This window comes from Podarcis cretensis (genome assembly GCF_951804945.1).
Source record: "Podarcis cretensis genome assembly, chromosome: 8".
Lineage (NCBI taxonomy): Eukaryota > Metazoa > Chordata > Lepidosauria > Squamata > Lacertidae > Podarcis > Podarcis cretensis.
In genome coordinates, this window is record NC_137177.1 from 84,166,591 (window position 1) to 84,183,230 (window position 16,640).

A 16,640-nucleotide genomic window follows, 5' to 3' on the forward strand; every position below is an offset into this window, starting at 1 on the left:
TTGCCAAGACTTCATTGTCATGTTTGCAGACATATTTGCAATGCAGTCTTGGTTGCATCATAGATATACAGGGACATATAATAGAGGCAGCTGGATCAGGCAAGTGGCCCATCTAGTCCAGCATCATCTTATCACAGCGGCTGACCAGATACCCCAATGGAGAGAACCCCGTACACAGGACCTGAGCACAAGAGCCTGCTCCTCTTCTGTGGTTTCCAGCAAGCGGTATTCAGAAGCATCACTGTCTCCAACCACAGAGAGAGCATAGCCATTAAAGTCATCTAGGCTGGTGGCCATCACTACTTCCTGTGGCAGGGAGTTCCATAGTTTACACTGCATGAACAGTTACTTTCTTTTATCTGTCCTGAATCCTTCAATATTTAGCTCTGTTGGATGTCCATGAATTCTAGTGTTATGAGAGAGGGAGAAAAGCTCTTATCTACTCTCTCTAATTTTATAAACTTCTATCATGTTGCCTCTTACTCGTCTTTTCTCTAAACTAAAAGGTCCAAAATGTTGCAACCTTTCCGCATAGGGGTGTCGCCCCCTTCCCTTGACCATTTCGGGTGCGCTTTTCTGAACAATATACTATTTCGAAAAGCTAGCCTGCAGTTTCTTGGAGAAGGCAGATCACACTTAACTCACTACTAGGCTTTGCGATTTTTATTCCAATGTTAACTAAACCAAAACTTCAGTGTGCTAAATTCTGTCAGTGAGCAATGCCTGAGGCTACCTCATAAATTCGTGTGTGTGTGAGAGGGGGAATAAATGCATTTCATGACAACGGGGAGAAAACAAGCAGGGATGTTGTAGCTTCAATGACTTAAGCTTCACTGGTGTGTCTTCAAGTGAGATACGAGTCAAGCCAGCATAAGGGTTGATGACAATCAAGTGGTGTGTGTGTGTGTGTGTGTGTGTGTGCGCGCAGCTCTTAAACCTCAATTTTAAAAGAAAAACAGAAAGAAGTTGTCATGACTGGTTGATAAGGAATCTATAAAAGTGCAGGCGGAAAAGAAAATACCCGAGCAGGCAAGTGAAAAAAACACACACGTTTTATATGCAATACAGTACAAATAAGGTAAGACTGACCATGTGGACACACTTTTAATAAGGCTCTGAAAACTAGTCCAAAAACATTTTGCAAGTGTGGATGAAGAAGAGGGTCCCAAGCATGAGGCTTGAGGCTTGAGCCCATTTCCCCTGCTGAGCTGCGACAGGCAGAAATGGTGGTTTGGTACAATTTAGGCATCACTCGTGTGTCAGTCTCCATCTCTCTCTCCCTCAGTATGCACACATATATACAAGCACAGCATGGTCAATCGGTCTTCCTTGTGAATTAAGACACACTCTGCCCCGTCCCCCATCAAGGAAATATTACGAAACCCGGAAAGGGGGGGTGGGTAGGTGGTGGGGGAAGTAAATGGAAAATAAAAATATCAGAACTCCCAGGGGCTAGATGTCCATGCATCACTGCTTTCCATCTAGAACAATTAAGACCACTTCTGGGCCTGGCTTCTGAAAGGAAGGAGGAGGAGATGGAGAGAAAGGCAGGCTTCTCTATAAAGCACTCACAACGGCAGACTGAATTATTACTGTTAACTCTTTACCTTGGGAAAGAATAAGATTGTTCAGCGCCACATTTCGCCTCTTTAAAAAGAAAGACCCAGGGCTGTTCACTGGATCCAAAGCCAGCACGAAGGTAGACCCAGAAGGAACCTCAACGGCCCCCACTCCCATAGCCCCAGCTGGAAAACCTTGCCAATTTCGCAGGCTCCCTCTCCTGCCTTCCCCGGAACAGCAAATTGAGATAGTATAGTAGGACCACCAAATTTACAGCTCTCTGTTACAAAAGGGAAAATGAACTTCTCACACCCTTCCAAAATGCTAAAGCTCCCCCCCCCCCCCGCCCGACGGTTGTGCAGGACCATTATCATTTTTCAAAGCTCTTTTGGATATGTGTCAGAAGGTCTAAGGAAGCGTTTGTGCATTGCTCCCCACTCCAAAGAAAAAGGCAGGCAAGTGGGGGGGGCGGGGAGACTCTGCCTCCACTCGCACCAAAGTCTCACTTGAGCTCCTGGGCGACTGGGTCAATCTGGCAGGGTTGAAAACTAGGGCTTCCCCTCCACCAGAGAAAGTGGTCCAAAATAAATCAAGTTATTCCCGAGAATAATTCACTATGATTAATTATCAGGGGCCCATCTTAATATGTTGGAAGTGAAGTCTTAAACAAAAGCAAAACAAAACAAAAGAGGAGGGCATTGTTTTTTTGATAACAGGCTGAATAAGTGCCTCTCTCCCCATACCCACCCCAAACCTCAGGCTTTTAGAAAGGGATTTTGCAGGCTGTTCAATCCTGGGGGGCATATCTACTAAGTGCCAGAGGAAGCCAAGGGCTACTGGAAACAGAAAACCCTGCAAGTTCACAAAAGACCTCTGCCAGGGAGCCGAACACCTGCCTCGCTGAAAGAGCAGATCTAGAAATGAAGGTCGCAGGAGAGGAGGTGGGGGAGATCTCATGCTGCAGCAAGCCGACCCTTCTTCCTCTGCAGGGGGAAACGGAGAGGTGCAGCCTTGAAACCGCTCAACGCTCCACCTCTGTTGCACTAGGCCAGAAGCTCTCCTCCGAAGAACAGCTCTCTCTCTCTCTCTCCTGCAGCGCAAGTGTGTGAGGGGGCCAAGGCCCTTCAGAATGGAGTCCCACCTCCAGGAAGGTGGCTGGGCGGCTGGCTGGTCTTTTTGAAGTCCACCTTTCTTGGAATGCCCAGCCAGAGCCCAAACTCATCTCCCTACACCCCAGTTACTTCTGCTGCTGGCGCGGTTGTCGAAAAACATTAGTGTCCAAGGAGACCGGTACCTGGAGAGTAAATGGAAGGGGGAGGGGGGAATTTGGAAAGGCGGGGGGAGAAAGCTTAGAAGAGAGCAAAACACGGTGGCAGGTAAAAATAAGGCTGGAGGGAAGAGAAAACAAAGCCTACCTTTAAATCCCTCTTCGGGCATGCAGACTGCAAAGGAAAGCAAACAGGTCAAGGCACATTCTGAGGTGTGGAGGAGGTTAGGGCCTTGTACAGTTAGACCCCTGGCCCTTCTAGTTCAATATTGCCTACAGTGGCTCTCCAGGTTTTCAGGCAAGGAGACTCTCCCAGTCCCAACTGGAGATGACGACTGAATGCTGGGTACTTCGACATGCCAAGCAGATGCTCTACTGAGCTACAGCTCCCCACAAGCTTCAATAACGTCTTCTTGGCAGCTTTCCCTGACACTTGGGGGGGGCACCAAGGTCTCGTTCCCACCCCTTGACAACCATGTGAGTCAGTCTCAGACTGGACCCTTTGCTCCAGTTACCTCCTCCTGCCTCCCCACTCCAATAGGTAAAAATGACTGGGCGGGAAGAAGCAGGGATTATTCCAGAGGAGCGTGTGTGTGCAAACTCCTCCTTACCTTGCATTACATCATCTATTGCTGCATAGTCCACAATTGGTTCATCTGCCTGTCGGAAGAAGGGAGAAAGGGAGACATGAGAAGAAGAGCCCTGTTAAGCCAATTTGGATTATGTGCTTTCAAAAGAGAGACAAGGCCTCCTGCTCCATGTCACCAGACGACATTCCCAGGCCAAACACTCCAGATCCAGAATAAAAGCAAAGAAACAAGGCGGTTCGTCCCCTTTTGGGAACCTGGCTTGAACTGTTCACAGCTGTGGCAAGGAGGGCTTTAGGGTGGCTTATCCCTACTGACTTTTTATAAAGGTGTCTGCAATAGCTTCAGACAGGAAAGGGGCTGGTCCACTTAATTATCTCTGTCAACAGGAGTTCCAGCAGTTGACCACTAGCCAGCCATCTTTTCTTCCCAGAAGTCAAAACCAGCACTTACTTCCAGTGGCTCTTCTTCAACCATTGTTTTTTGCCTTGAAGTTAAAGATCCAAATGAGTTACAGACCGGGGCGGGGGGGGGGGGGGAGATGACAAGTTAAGGTAGTGTGTTCTTGGCTTCCTTTTTGCGGGGGAAGGGGGGATCTGAGCACAGGCCAAAATAAGGCCTCAGGTGGGCACTATGACCAGTCAGGGATGGATGAATGAATGAATGAATGAATGCAGGAAGGGGTAACTGGTGACCCCAAAAGTGTTGTTGGTCTACAAATCCCATCAGCCCCTGCTCAGCCAACATGAAAGCATAAAAACAGCCCTGCTGGATCAAGCCACTAGCCCATTTTGCCCAGTATCCTGCTCTCACAATGGCTGACTAGATGCCCCAATGGGAAACATACAAGCAGAACCCGAGTGCAACAGAAACGCTCTCCTCCTGTGATTCCCAGTAACTAATATTCTGAAGCACTGTTGCCTCCAGTAGTTGAGACAGAGCATTGCTATTGTGGATAGTAGCCATTGATATGGTCCCTGCCCCTGAACTTCCTAGTGAAAAGTAGGTAGGCTGGAAGTTTTGGGCACAGAGGGAGCCAGATTGCATTGCAGAACAGAACCACTGGCCTTGCTACAAATATCTTGGTGGGAGGAGAGCCACACCTAGCGGCAAGCAACTCTCCCGGCTTACCTTTAATAAAACAACGGACTCCGGAGTGACTCCGAGGCTGCCAAGCGTCGCCGAGTCGTCGGTGAGTATTGCCCCATCGATCGACAGGTTCTGGTCAAAAGGAGCAACGGAGAAGGCGTGCATGATCTGTGTGCCAAAATGAGGGGCAGGAAGCGCAACAGTTGCAGGAAGCAATACAAACACAGGTGGCTTTTAAGAAATACGACACCCAAGTGCTTCTCCTCACGACACCCAAGTGCTTCTCCTCCGTTTCTCTCCCTCTCTTGCCCCAATCTGTCACCTCCGCTTTGTCCCTTTCAGCCCCAACCCACAGCCAATGGGGCACTCCTCTGCTTCCCCCCCCTCACTTCAGGGGGGGGGGAGGAGGATACAATATCTTAAAATAAGATCACAGATCTTAAAAGAGTGATCAGAACCATCAAGGTGAGCATCACCCTTTCTCTTTTCCCACTGGACGGCCATCTGTCAGGGATGCTTTAGCTGCAATCCCTTGGAAGTCACTTCCAACTCTACAATTCTATGATTCTACGGATTCCCAAATATAGCTTTGGGGGAGGAAGGAGGCCTCAGGACTCAGGCAAGCCACCTCCAGGGCTCAGGGCAAAGTCCGCCTCACCTGAATTTTCAGGTCTTTCAACGTCTGGTTCGCCGACACCAGGAGGGCTTTCTCCCCGCGGACCTTCCTGTGCCGCGTGCTCCGGCGGATCCCCTGCTTTTGGTAAACTATGTAGTTTGGGTGCGACATTTTCTGCCGTTTCGTGTTGCTGTTGGCCTGGAAGCAGGAAGGCAGCTCATTGGACTTGACGGCCAGAGCGGCAGGTTTGTTTCCTGACTTAGCAAACAAAATCCCTACTCCCGCCCCCCATGTTATTATCTAAGAGGCTCTAATGAACTGCAGTACCAGACCTGGGGAACCTGTGTGTAGCTCTTGAGATTCTGTCTGACTTCCAAGTCCCATGAACCTTCAGCCAGCTGGAATTGGCCACACATTTTTAAGAACTGAAGAGCCCTGCAACTGGATCCCGCCAAAGCGGACCCAGCTAGTCCAGCTTCCTGTTCTCAGCGTGGCCAACCAGGTGCCCATTATGGGAAGCCGGGAAGCCGGAACCAAGCACAAGAGCCCTCTCCCCTCCCCAGGTTTCCAGCATCTAGTCTTCAGAAGCATTGCTGCTTCTGACTGCGGAGGCCACCCAAGTTGGTGGTCATCCCTGCCACCTGTGGGAGAGAGTTCCGCAGTTTAAGCACATGCTTTTAAGTCTGGCCTCAAATCGTGTGCTTCGACCACTTGCTTTCAGCGGTTCCAGGGTGCAGAGATGAGGAGCAAGTTCACAATCCACAGAGGCCCAGGAGGAGGAGGAGAAACAAATGATCTTAAAACAAAAAAAATGGTGACCAAGGACATACCTGGTTAAAATCTGGATCCTGCTCCCCTTCCAGGCGGGCCTCCTCTCGCTCCTCCTCTGCCTCAGAGCTGCTCATGTTCAGCTCTGGGGCAGCATCCTTCATGACCTGGACATGACATCAGAAGCAAGGGGAAAACAAAAGAAAGGAAAACAGCACACCTGTGAGTCACCTTTAGAAAAAAGGAAAAGGCACCCGAAGTCAGAGGTTGTCAGGAGTTCACCACAGCCACAGAAGGCTCAAAAACACGAGAGTGGCGTCATAAGGCTGCTGGTAGATGCTGGTCTCTACCTCAAGATTGGGCAAGGAGAAATCTGTGTATATGTCTGAGTTTCTCTCTCTCTCTCTCTCTCTCTCTCTGTGTGTGTGTGTGTGTGTGTCTGAGTGAAATAGAGAGGATTTGACTAAGTGACGTGGGTTGTGCTGTGGTCTAAACCACAGAGCCTGGGGCTTGCCGATCAGAAGGTCGGTGGTTTGAATCCCCACGATGGGGTGAGCTCCCATTGCTCGGTCCCTGCTCCTGCCAACCTAGCAGTTTGAAAGCATGTTAAAGTGCAAGTAGATAAATAGGCACCGCTTGAGCGGGAAGGTAAACGGAGTTTCTGTGCGATGCTCTGGTTCACAAGAAGTGGCTTAGTCATGCTGGCCACTTGATACGGAAGCTGTACACTGGCTCCCTTGGCCTATAGAGCGAGATGAGCATGCAACCCCAGAGTCATCCGCGCCCGGGTCTAATGGTCAGGGGTACCTTTACCTTTTATGTATTTGACTACAAAATGTGAAGCCTAATCAGCTTTGGGGACTTGCTTTGAGATAAGATCTTGCAACACCAAAGGCCCATAAACGCACCTAATCTTCTAGCAATGGCCTGTTCACCCAAATTGACTGCTTTGCTATTGCCCTCCATTGCTTCCACTGTCACTGTCTTTCAATTCTCTCCCCACTCCCTAGGTGTTAAAAATACAGGACACAAATGGCATGGAAGCCTAGATCGGATCTTCCCTGCCAAGAGCGACCCTTGGCAAGAACCAGCCCGACTGCAGCCGTTCTGTTATGCTGGCCAAGGTGATGCTGTTTGCCCTTCAACATGCTCTGTTCCCCGACACAAACAAACCCCTCTGCCCTTTTGCAACAGCAGCAGCTGCAAAGGAAGAAGATCCTGCATGCAGCCTCTCCAGAAACCTGCTCAACAGGATCTTGTGACCTTCCCACACTAGGACTTAATATTCTGCTGTGATCAGCTGGTTCCCAGCACCTTGGCGGAAACACCAGGACATATGTCAGAAGAGGGGAGAGTCATCATGTATTCCTGAGGTGGGTGGGCATCTTTCAGCAGCTCCCTGAAGTTCCCCCAGGACCATATAAAGCTGGGGAAGGGCTGAGCCTCAGTGTCCCGGGTTCAAACCCTGACAGCATCTCCCATTGAGGCTGGGAAAGACCCTGGAGAGTCATTGCTGCCAGTCAGTGTAGACAATGCTGACCTAGATGACCCCAACGATCTGGCTCAGCATAAGGTATAAGGAAATTTCCTATTCAAACCAGCCCTTTACTCAGAACCATGAGGACTAGAAATCTGGCTTTGTTTACAAGAGGAGTGCTTTGCATGCAGAAGGCCCCAGAGAAAACTCTCCCCACGTTCTTATAGCTTGAGACTCCATCTCTAACCAAGGAAGCACACAAGCTTGATAAACACCTTTTGTTTGCTTCCCCCTGCTCCCCTGCTCAGCTGTTCAGAGATATACTGCCATTGGCCATGGAGGTTCCATTGCAGCTCAACAGTCCCTCCCCAACGTTTCACCTAAGAAGTTCCTGAAGTCCATATGCAAGTGGCCCCAACAGGATTGTGCTGTAACAGAGAACTCAATGAAGGCTGGGATATCCCAGTTGGTAGAGCATGAGACTCTTAATCTCAGGTTAACTGGTTCAAGCCCCACATTGGGCAAGATTCCTGCATTGGACTAGAGGATTATCGTGGCCCCTTCCAACTATGATTCTATGAAGGCCAGAGAAGGAAGGAGGGATTAGGCCAGAACTATGAAGCAGATGGCGCTGTGGGTTAAACCACAGAGCCTAGGACTTGCTGATCAGAAGGTCAGCAGTTCGAATCCCCGTGACGGGGTGAGCTCCCGTTGCTTGGTCCCTGCTCCTGCTAACCTAGCAGTTCGAAAGCACATCAAAGTGCAAGTAAATAAATAGGTACCGTTCCAGCGGGAAGGTAAACGGTGTTTCTGTGCGCTGCTCTGGTTCGCCAGAAGCGGCTTAGTCATGCTGGCCACATGACCTGGAAGCTGTACACCGGCTCCCTCGGCCAATAAAGCGAGATGAGCGCCACAACCCCAGAGTCGGCCACAACTGGACCTAATGGTCAGGGGTCCCTTTACCTTTACCTTATGAAGCAGAGAGAGACAGAGAGAGAGAGAGAGAGTGCACAAAGGAGAATACACAGGGGTGGGGTGGACAGAGTCTCTCTACCTTTTTGTTGTCCACCACTTTCCGCACGTAGATGGTGGCCTGGGCATATTCCCTCAGGTCCCTCTGCTGCTGGCACAAGAGCCCTTCTCTGCATTCTGAGCACAGCTCTGGAAGGTTGGGGAGCAAAGAAAGGAAAAAGGCCGATGAACTACCAGCGGGGTCTGTTTCTACAAAGACCAAGCACTTTGGGCAATGTCACTAAACCAAGAACAACCACAAGCCTTTATTTATTTACTTACACACACACACACACAAAAGTACAGATCTTTCAGAGGTAATCTTCATTTCTTCTTCATGTACAGTGGTACCTTGGGTTACATACGCTTCAGGTTACAGACGCTTCAGGTTACAGACTCCGCTAACCCAGAAATAGTACCTCAGGTTAAGAACTTTGCTTCAGGATGAGAATAGAAATTGTGCTCTGGCAGCGTGGCGGCAGCAGGAGGCCCCATTAGCTAAAGTGGTGCTTCAGGTTAAGAACAGTTTCAGGTTAAGAATGGACCTCCGGAACGAATTAAGTACTTAACCTAAGGTACCACTGTAATTCTTTTTACAGTGGTACCTCTGGATGCGAACAGGATCTGCTCCGGAGCCCCGTTCACATCCTGAAGCGAACGTAACACGCACATGACGTCATTTTGAGTGTCTGCGCATGCGCGAGCGCTGAAACCTGGAAGTAACACGCTCCGTTACTTCCGGGTTGCCACGGAGCGCAACCCAAAAATGTTTTTCCTGAAGTGTATTCATCCCGAGGTATGACTGTATTTATTTCTTTTTTCTTTTGATAAAAGTAATAATCATAAATAAATAGGAATAAAAATGTGCACCCCACCGCAATCCATTCCATTGTAACTATCCAACCTCCCAAAATTTCAACACCTCTTGTGATGGTTTGACCCCTTCCCGTTTTAACAGTACCAATTCTACAAACACTTTCCATAATTTCTCCTGCGTATTCCCCATCTTACCTTAGTGGCACATGCTAATTTATCATTAATAGCTACATCCCACACCTCTTTATACCATTATTCCATTTTATATTCTGCTTGCCCCTTCCACTTCCTAGTTATCATAATTTTTGTAGCTGTCAATAAATTTGTGAGCAAGTCCTTCACAGCCTGTGAACCTTCCACTCCATTGTGAATTGATAATAATGCTACCTCAATATGGCTTACAACACAGACCAATACCAAAATCCTACAGCATACAGTATGTTCTGTATTGTATAAATTCATATTCATGTTATTATTATCCATTACCCATTTGATTCCTGTAATAAAGGAAGTAGAAAAACAACTAATAACGAAATAGCTGCAATAACAGGAAACCAGCATATTATAATATATTGTATTTTTCGTTCTATAAGACGCACCAGACCACAAGACGCACCTAGTTTTTGGAGGAGGAAAACAAGAAAAAAAATATTCTGAATCTCAGAAGCCAGAACAGCAAGAGGGATCACTGCGCAGTGAAAGCAGCAATCCCTCTTGCTGTTCTGGCTTCTGGGATAGCTGTGCAGCCTGCATTCACTCCATAAGACGCACACACATTTCCCCTTACTTTTTAGGAGGGAAAAAGTGACTCTTATAGAGCAAAAAATACGGTACCTGGTTCAAATCTGAAGTGGGTTTGGGGTACATGCAGAAATCCCTTTATGACGTCTTGTCATCCTATATTTCATCGATTCTGAATTTGCTTTTCGTTATACTTATTTGCATTTTAACGTGTCTTTTGTATTGTTAGTCGCACCAAAAGCTCAAAGAAAAATCACTATAAAAAATAAAATTCTAAAGCCACTAGAAATTTCACAAAAAAACCCTGCTTGAAATAGGAACCAGCCGCAAAAATATATATACTCTGGCTCTACGAAAATGTCTTTGTTCCATCTCCAAAGCACAGGGGTTGGGCGGGAGAAGCTGTCATCTCTGAAGCACAGCAGCTGCCTGAAATAATTTTTGGCCCAACGCTCACATAATGCAAGTTAATGGTCTTGTGCACAACCTCAGCATGGAACACAGCCCAGGCAGTCGGGCATGTCTGCAGGTCATCTAAAAATAAAAGTGGAATACCTGAGCTTGCAGCCACCTGCAGAAAAAGCGAATGCCAGAACCGAGTGGGAAGAGAAGAACATAGTGTGGAGTTCGCACAAGCCAGTGCTTTTTTTAACGTTTATTTTTTGAGGTGGGGGAGACAGAGGAAACTTGCTTGCTTACTCACCAGGTTCGGTGATGAAGAGCGGTGCTTCGGGGCTGGCGTCCGCGGGCTGCCTCCTGATGACTCGAATGGCGTAGTCCACCACGAACAGCTTTTGGATCTTCTCCCACTCGCTGGGCCATATCAGAGCTATACTGTGCAAAGAAGCAGAACATGCTGCCTTACTTGGAAAGGGGAGGGCGGCCTCACTCTTCCCGCAACACTCCAGACCACGTGCACCGAAAGCAGCAGGCAAGGGGATCCCAGTTAAAGAAGTACTTTTGAAAAGCCTAAACAAACACCACCCTGGTTGGTTGGTTGGTTGAATGAATGAATGAATGAATGCAGGCTGCTTGCCCACGTGAGTCTTCATTCCAGAGGTGGCTGCTTGCTATTTAAATTTATTCAGAATCATGAGGACTAGAAACTTGCTTTGTTTTTAAGATCGGCAGCAGAGCACCTGCCTCACAGGTCCCAAGTCCTTGCCTCAGACAAGGATAACCTTGCCTGCCAGTGCAGACAATACCGAGCTAGACAGGTCAAGGGATCTGACTCGGTAGAGATGGCAGCTCCCTGAGTTCCTATGCTGGGCAGCCGCGCACTGAACCCATGCAAATCCACCTCACTGCCTGCACGCCTTACCACCACCCCCCAAAAAAACCTGAAAAAGATGCAACTACTGAACGGAAGCAACTCACAGTTTAGAATCGTCTTTGGTCATGGAGGCAAACGTGAACATCAGGCCGCCATGTGGACAGAGAAGATCCCGGTTCCCGACCGAGGAGACGGGGCTGCAGCGTGTAGGCCGCCTGGTTGAAGGTCAGAAGAAGAGGCAGAGATGGCAGGCATTGCATAGCAAAAGCCATTCTGACAAGCAAGAAAGTAGGGTTGCTACTTTCAATTTATTTTAACCAGACTAGAAAGAGGGAGAACGTGTCAGCTCTAATAAAAGGGGGAAGGGTCTCTAAGCTCAGTGGCAGAGACCCTGTTTGCATGCAGAAGGCCCCTGTTTTCAAGGACTAGCAAGAGCGATCTGGGGCTATGAAACAGAAGCTGTTTCACCCAGTAGTCATAATGACACCTGGCTGGGCATGTGGGCCTTTGGTCTGGCCCAGCAGCCAGACTCACTCTCCCTTTGTCTTCTCACCTCACGAATTTCCGCCATTCTTCCACGAAGAACTTTGAGACGACGTACAGCTCGTCCACCTCCTGAAAGACAGTTTGCCAACTTTTGTGAAATTCAGACTTTCAGAGAATTCCTTGTTCCCCTGCAGAACGTTATGTGGAGGGCATGAAAAGAGGAAGACTTCAAGGGCTGCTTCCAATAGCAGCCTTTCCCCTGCCGATTTAAAGTTCTGTCCCCGAAACCATTGGTTAAACGTTGCTGCCCAGAGGAAAGTTTTCAGAAAAAGCCACGCAGCATTCATCAGACTTCCTGAGAAGGCTGTAAACAATCACTTGTAACCACGGCCTGTAGTTTGGTTTTGTGGGTTTACTTAGGAGGGGCTGAATGCATGCCGCCTCTGGGCATTCAAATAGACTAGTCTTACATGCCCTGGAGTCCTCCAAGAGTTCTCAACTACAGCTTCCATCAACCCAGCCAGGGCTGATGGGGGTTGCAGACCAAAATATATTAGGGACAAGCTACTTAACCTAGGGCCTCTCTTAACCTAGGGCTATATTAGGGACAAGCTACTTAACCTAGGACAGCGTATTCAAGGACAGTCACAAACTGTCGATTAATGATCTTCACCACGGGCACTACTGCCCAGACGCAGAAATAGAGAACTGGTTTGGAGGCTGCTGACTGGATCTCAACAATGCAGCTGAGAAGCAGCTCTCAGGAAAAAACCCTTCAGCGCCACAGACAGAGGTGGCACCCCTGACTGATATACACGCATCCCCCATGGGGGGTACATTCCTGGACTCTGCACACAGAATTTATTTCATGGTGGTGCACATAAATGCAGTTGCGCACGAGTGGATGCACATAACTGGGGCATGCCTGTATATTATACAGTGGTACCTTGGGTTACATACGCTTCAGGTTACAGACTCTGCTAACCCAGAAATAGTGCTTCAGGTTAAGAACAGAAATCGTGCTCCAGCGGCATGGCAGCAGCAGGAGGCCCCATTAGCTAAAGTGGTGCTTCAGGTTAAGAATAGTTTCAGGTTAAGAACGGAGCTCCAGAAGGAATTAAGTACTTAACCTGAGGTACCACTGTATGTAGTTTTTAAGTTGATTTAGGTGGTTTTATTTGGTTCCAAACTGCATTGTTTCGCGTCATCTGCAAGCCACCCTAGGAACTTTTGAGTGAACGGCAAATTATAAACCTAAATAATGTTGTATTGTTATGGGTTGTATTCAGCTAAGTCCTACTCACAGTAGACCCCCTGAAGTTAATGAACATGAGCCGTGTCCATTAAACCAGATATATTTGTAATAATATTTGCAAACCACTGCATCTAACTGTGGGGGGGTGGGGAGTGGTTTACAGCACTAAAAAGCATAAAACCATACAATAAAAAGCCACACTAAGAAACAGAACTCAGTTAACCATTGTGGATGACTTCTTAATTGCCTGCATTGGCCTGGCAGGATAGAAGTGGTTTCAGCAGGCATTTAAAAGTGGACACAGAAGGCGGAAGGCACCCGCTGGATCTCTGGAGGCAGAGAGTTCCACAGGACTGGGCTGGTCTGAGTACAGCTAGCAACGGAAACAATCCATCATCTACCAGTCGCCATCGTGAAAGCACTTAAGAGGCTTTTGATGATTACCATATTTTTTGCTCCATAAGACTCACTTTTTCCCTCCTAAAAAGTAAGGGGAAATGTGTGTGCGTCTTATGGAGCGAATGCAGGCTGCGCAGCTATCCCAGAAGCCAGAGCAGCAAGAGGGATTGCTGCTTTCACTGCGCAGCGATCCCTCTTGCTGTTCTGGCTTCTGAGATTCAGAATATTTTTTTTCTTGTTTTCCTCCTCCAAAAACTAGGTGCGTCTTGTGGTCTGGTGCGTCTTATAGAGTGAAAAATACGGTAAGCAGTCTACATACAACATATATATGTGTGTACATGCATATATTGACAAGAAGGCGACCATAAGTAACCTCTGCCCCTGCAACTATATGCACTCATTCTGAGACACGCACACAAGCTACCATGAACTACTGGACTTCCTACCTCTGGCCAGCTGCTGAGGCAAGGCCGGTTTTTGTCCTGGAAGAGGTTTGGGAGAGATGCCTTCTGCTCGCCAGCCATCATTTTGTGCAGGGCCTCATTCTCTTCCCCTTCCCGTTCCAGAATCTGCAGAAAAACACACACGGGAGTCACTCCCCATCCTGAAACTGGGGGTGGGGGAGCTATGTTTTTTGCTTTACAGCATTGATTCCCTATCTTTTTATTGGGGGGAGGGGGGTCCCTGGTTCCATAAACTCATCCCCAGTGCTGCCTACCCTATAAAAAATCATTACTCAGAACAGCGGTTGGCACGACCCGCTAAGGAACCATTAATTGCACGTCCATTCAAAATCCAGCTAAAACTATTTCGTTTAAGGAAATCAACAAAACTGATGGACCTGCTGCGGAGATACCAGTCCGATAGTCATATCCATAGCCAACGTATCCCTGCTGCGCCCTTGCCTCTCGCCGACCCCCTAGAAAATCCCAGCACCCCCAAAGAGGCGGTACCACCCACTTTGGGAAGCGCGGCTTGAAGTCAAGGGTTGTGGCAACGGTGCCTGCGATTCTTTGGCTGCAGGGACTGTGCCGTGGGGAGCAGTCTTAGGAAATATTGAGCTAGATTGAATCAACTCCGTAGTTTCTTATGCTCACATCTAAATCAGCTCTTGCTTTATTTCTAAGCACTATAGTTCAGTGGCAGAGGACCTGCAGAAGGCCTGAGGTTCAGTCCCTGGCATCTCCAGGGAGAAAAGCCCTGGATACTGCCAGTCAGTGTTGACAATACTGAGGTAGATGAACCAACGAGTCTGCTTAGGGTTGCTTCCTACATAGCACAAACAAACCCAGAACTGTCCTGCAGGCATTGGGCAAACCTCCCTTGCCCCCTCTACGGCTCATTTGCCAGCAAAATTTCCTAGTGTTTGGGTTTCTGGGGCATTCTCGGACACAGAGCACACTCCGCCTGAGGCAGGGAAAATGCAACCCAGACACCTTATAGAATCACAGAATTGAAGAGTTGGCAGGGACCCCCCGGGGTCAGCTAGTCCTACCCCCTACAATGCAGGAATCTCAACTAAAGCATCAATGACAGGTGGCTGTCCAGCCTCTCCTTAAAAACCTCCAATGAAGAGGAGTCCGCCACCTTGCACTGAGAACAGGAGTCTTTGCTGTTTGGGAACTCAGGGGCATTCCGGAAGTAGCGCTGCAGCTTCTCCCAGGCTTCTCCGGAGACCACCCTCCTCTCGTTCTCCGATATGCACAGGTTGCCTGCGGGAGGGGAGAAAACCGCCAGAGAAATGCAGTTGACTCGAGCAAAAAGAGGCACATCTCAATTCGAGGCTCCCCCCCCCCTTTAAAACTCCCCTGGGTTAGCCACCAAAAAAGAGTCCGAAGGAGCCAAACGGTCCCTAATGGACGTTGCTTTTTAATATGGAACAATTGTGAGGTTCCCTTTTGAGCAGCTTTCGGGTGCATGCTTCCTAGTTCATGGATCTGGCAGGAATCCCGGGGCAGGCGGGTGAGAACACTTCAGGTCCAAATTGCTCCATTAAAAGACCAAGCACCCCGGAGACCAGTTTTCAAAGCATTAACCCTTCCCACACATACTTTTTGACAAGCCCCCCAGGAGGAGGAATTAGTTGCCGGAGAGCAGTGGGGCAGGAGAGGAAACCAGAGAAGCTGCTGTCAGTCAGTGTAGACCAGTGTTTCCCAACGCGGGTCTCCAGCTGTTTCCAGACTACAATTCCCATCATCCCTGATAGCTAGGGATGAGGGGAGTTGCAGTCCAAAAACAGCTGGAAACCCAAGTTTGGGGAACACTGGCGTAGACAAAAACAGACAGCTTGTTTTGCTCCTTTAAAAACCAGTCCTTTCTCAGTACCACGAGGGACTGTAATCTTCCTTTGGAAAGCTTTCCTGCCTGAAACCCATGAGAAGCTGCTGCCGGTCTGTGTAGACAACACTCGGCTAAGGTGGGCCAATGGTCTGATTCAGTATAAGGCTGCTCCTTGTGGTTTTTAAGGGAAAGTAGCGCCAAAGCAGAAAGCCAGGGCCATCTAACAAAGTTGGTATTTAGGAAATTCAAGACAGATGAAAGGAAGGCCTTCTCACACACCAAGTAAGTTCACTATGGAACTCACTGCCGCAAGACGCCGCGATGGCCACCAACTTGAATGACTTATAAATCAGAGGATCAGGCAAATTCGTGGAGGATGGGGTTATCAATGGCTGTCAGCCACAGTGGCTATGCTCTGCCCTCCACAGCCAGAGGCATCAATGCTTCTGAATGCCAGCTCCTGGAAAACACACAGGAGGGGAGAGTTGCTCTTGTGGCCCTTGGGGTCCTGCTTGTGAGCTTCCCAGAATGGGCATTTGGTTGGCCACTGTGTGAGAAGAGGATGCTGGACTAGATGGGACCCCTTTGGCCTGATCCAGCCTATTCCTAGGTATCCCTTCCCACCCGGCTCTTATTCTAACCAGAAAACACATCAGCATCCGAGGCTCACAGAGGAAGGAACCACCACATGAAGCCGCTGGATGCAAGCCAAGACTAGCCTCCCCCTCTTCCTGCCCCCCAGGACTCCTTGCAGAGCACACCTATTCCTGCCTCCATTGCAGAGCAGAGAGCCTGCAAAAAAAAAAAGGCCCATTGCACATTAATAATTTGCTATGTGCTTGGTAAGGAGCCACATCATCTCAAGAAGGCCTTCCACTTTCCAGCACAGCTCCTTTCTGTGCAGTCTCTAAGGTTACAGGGCAATTAGGGAGACGTAGCTGGCAATTAAGGCGGAGGAGGAGAATACGCTTTTGTTTTACCTCCTGCTCCAGGGGCGACCCAAGCATCAGGAAAT

General features: G+C 48.7%; 1 protein-coding gene across 5 annotated transcripts in view; it reads right to left on the reverse strand.

Moving 5' to 3' along the window:
• Positions 1 to 1,034: 1,034 nt before the first annotated feature.
• Positions 1,035 to 16,640, reverse strand: part of USP48 (ubiquitin specific peptidase 48) — a 37,345-nt gene continuing 21,739 nt past the window's right edge. For 3 of the 5 annotated variants that reach the window (XM_079986816.1, XM_079986818.1, XM_079986819.1), the window contains 12 exons: positions 14,909 to 15,057; positions 13,792 to 13,914; positions 11,759 to 11,820; positions 11,310 to 11,420; positions 10,636 to 10,766; positions 8,419 to 8,525; positions 5,950 to 6,054; positions 5,162 to 5,317; positions 4,546 to 4,671; positions 3,439 to 3,487; positions 2,976 to 3,002; positions 1,035 to 2,854 (listed from right to left, as the gene is read on the reverse strand). In XM_079986816.1, coding sequence (XP_079842942.1) covers positions 2,832 to 2,854; positions 2,976 to 3,002; positions 3,439 to 3,487; positions 4,546 to 4,671; positions 5,162 to 5,317; positions 5,950 to 6,054; positions 8,419 to 8,525; positions 10,636 to 10,766; positions 11,310 to 11,420; positions 11,759 to 11,820; positions 13,792 to 13,914; positions 14,909 to 15,057 — 1,169 coding nt within the window. In that variant the 3' untranslated portion in view covers positions 1,035 to 2,831. Of the gene's footprint in view, positions 2,855 to 2,975; positions 3,003 to 3,438; positions 3,488 to 4,545; positions 4,672 to 5,161; positions 5,318 to 5,949; positions 6,055 to 8,418; positions 8,526 to 10,635; positions 10,767 to 11,309; positions 11,421 to 11,758; positions 11,821 to 13,791; positions 13,915 to 14,908; positions 15,058 to 16,640 lie in introns of those variants that run through there. The other 2 variants (XM_079986817.1, XR_013841592.1) reach the window with 2 other exon arrangements.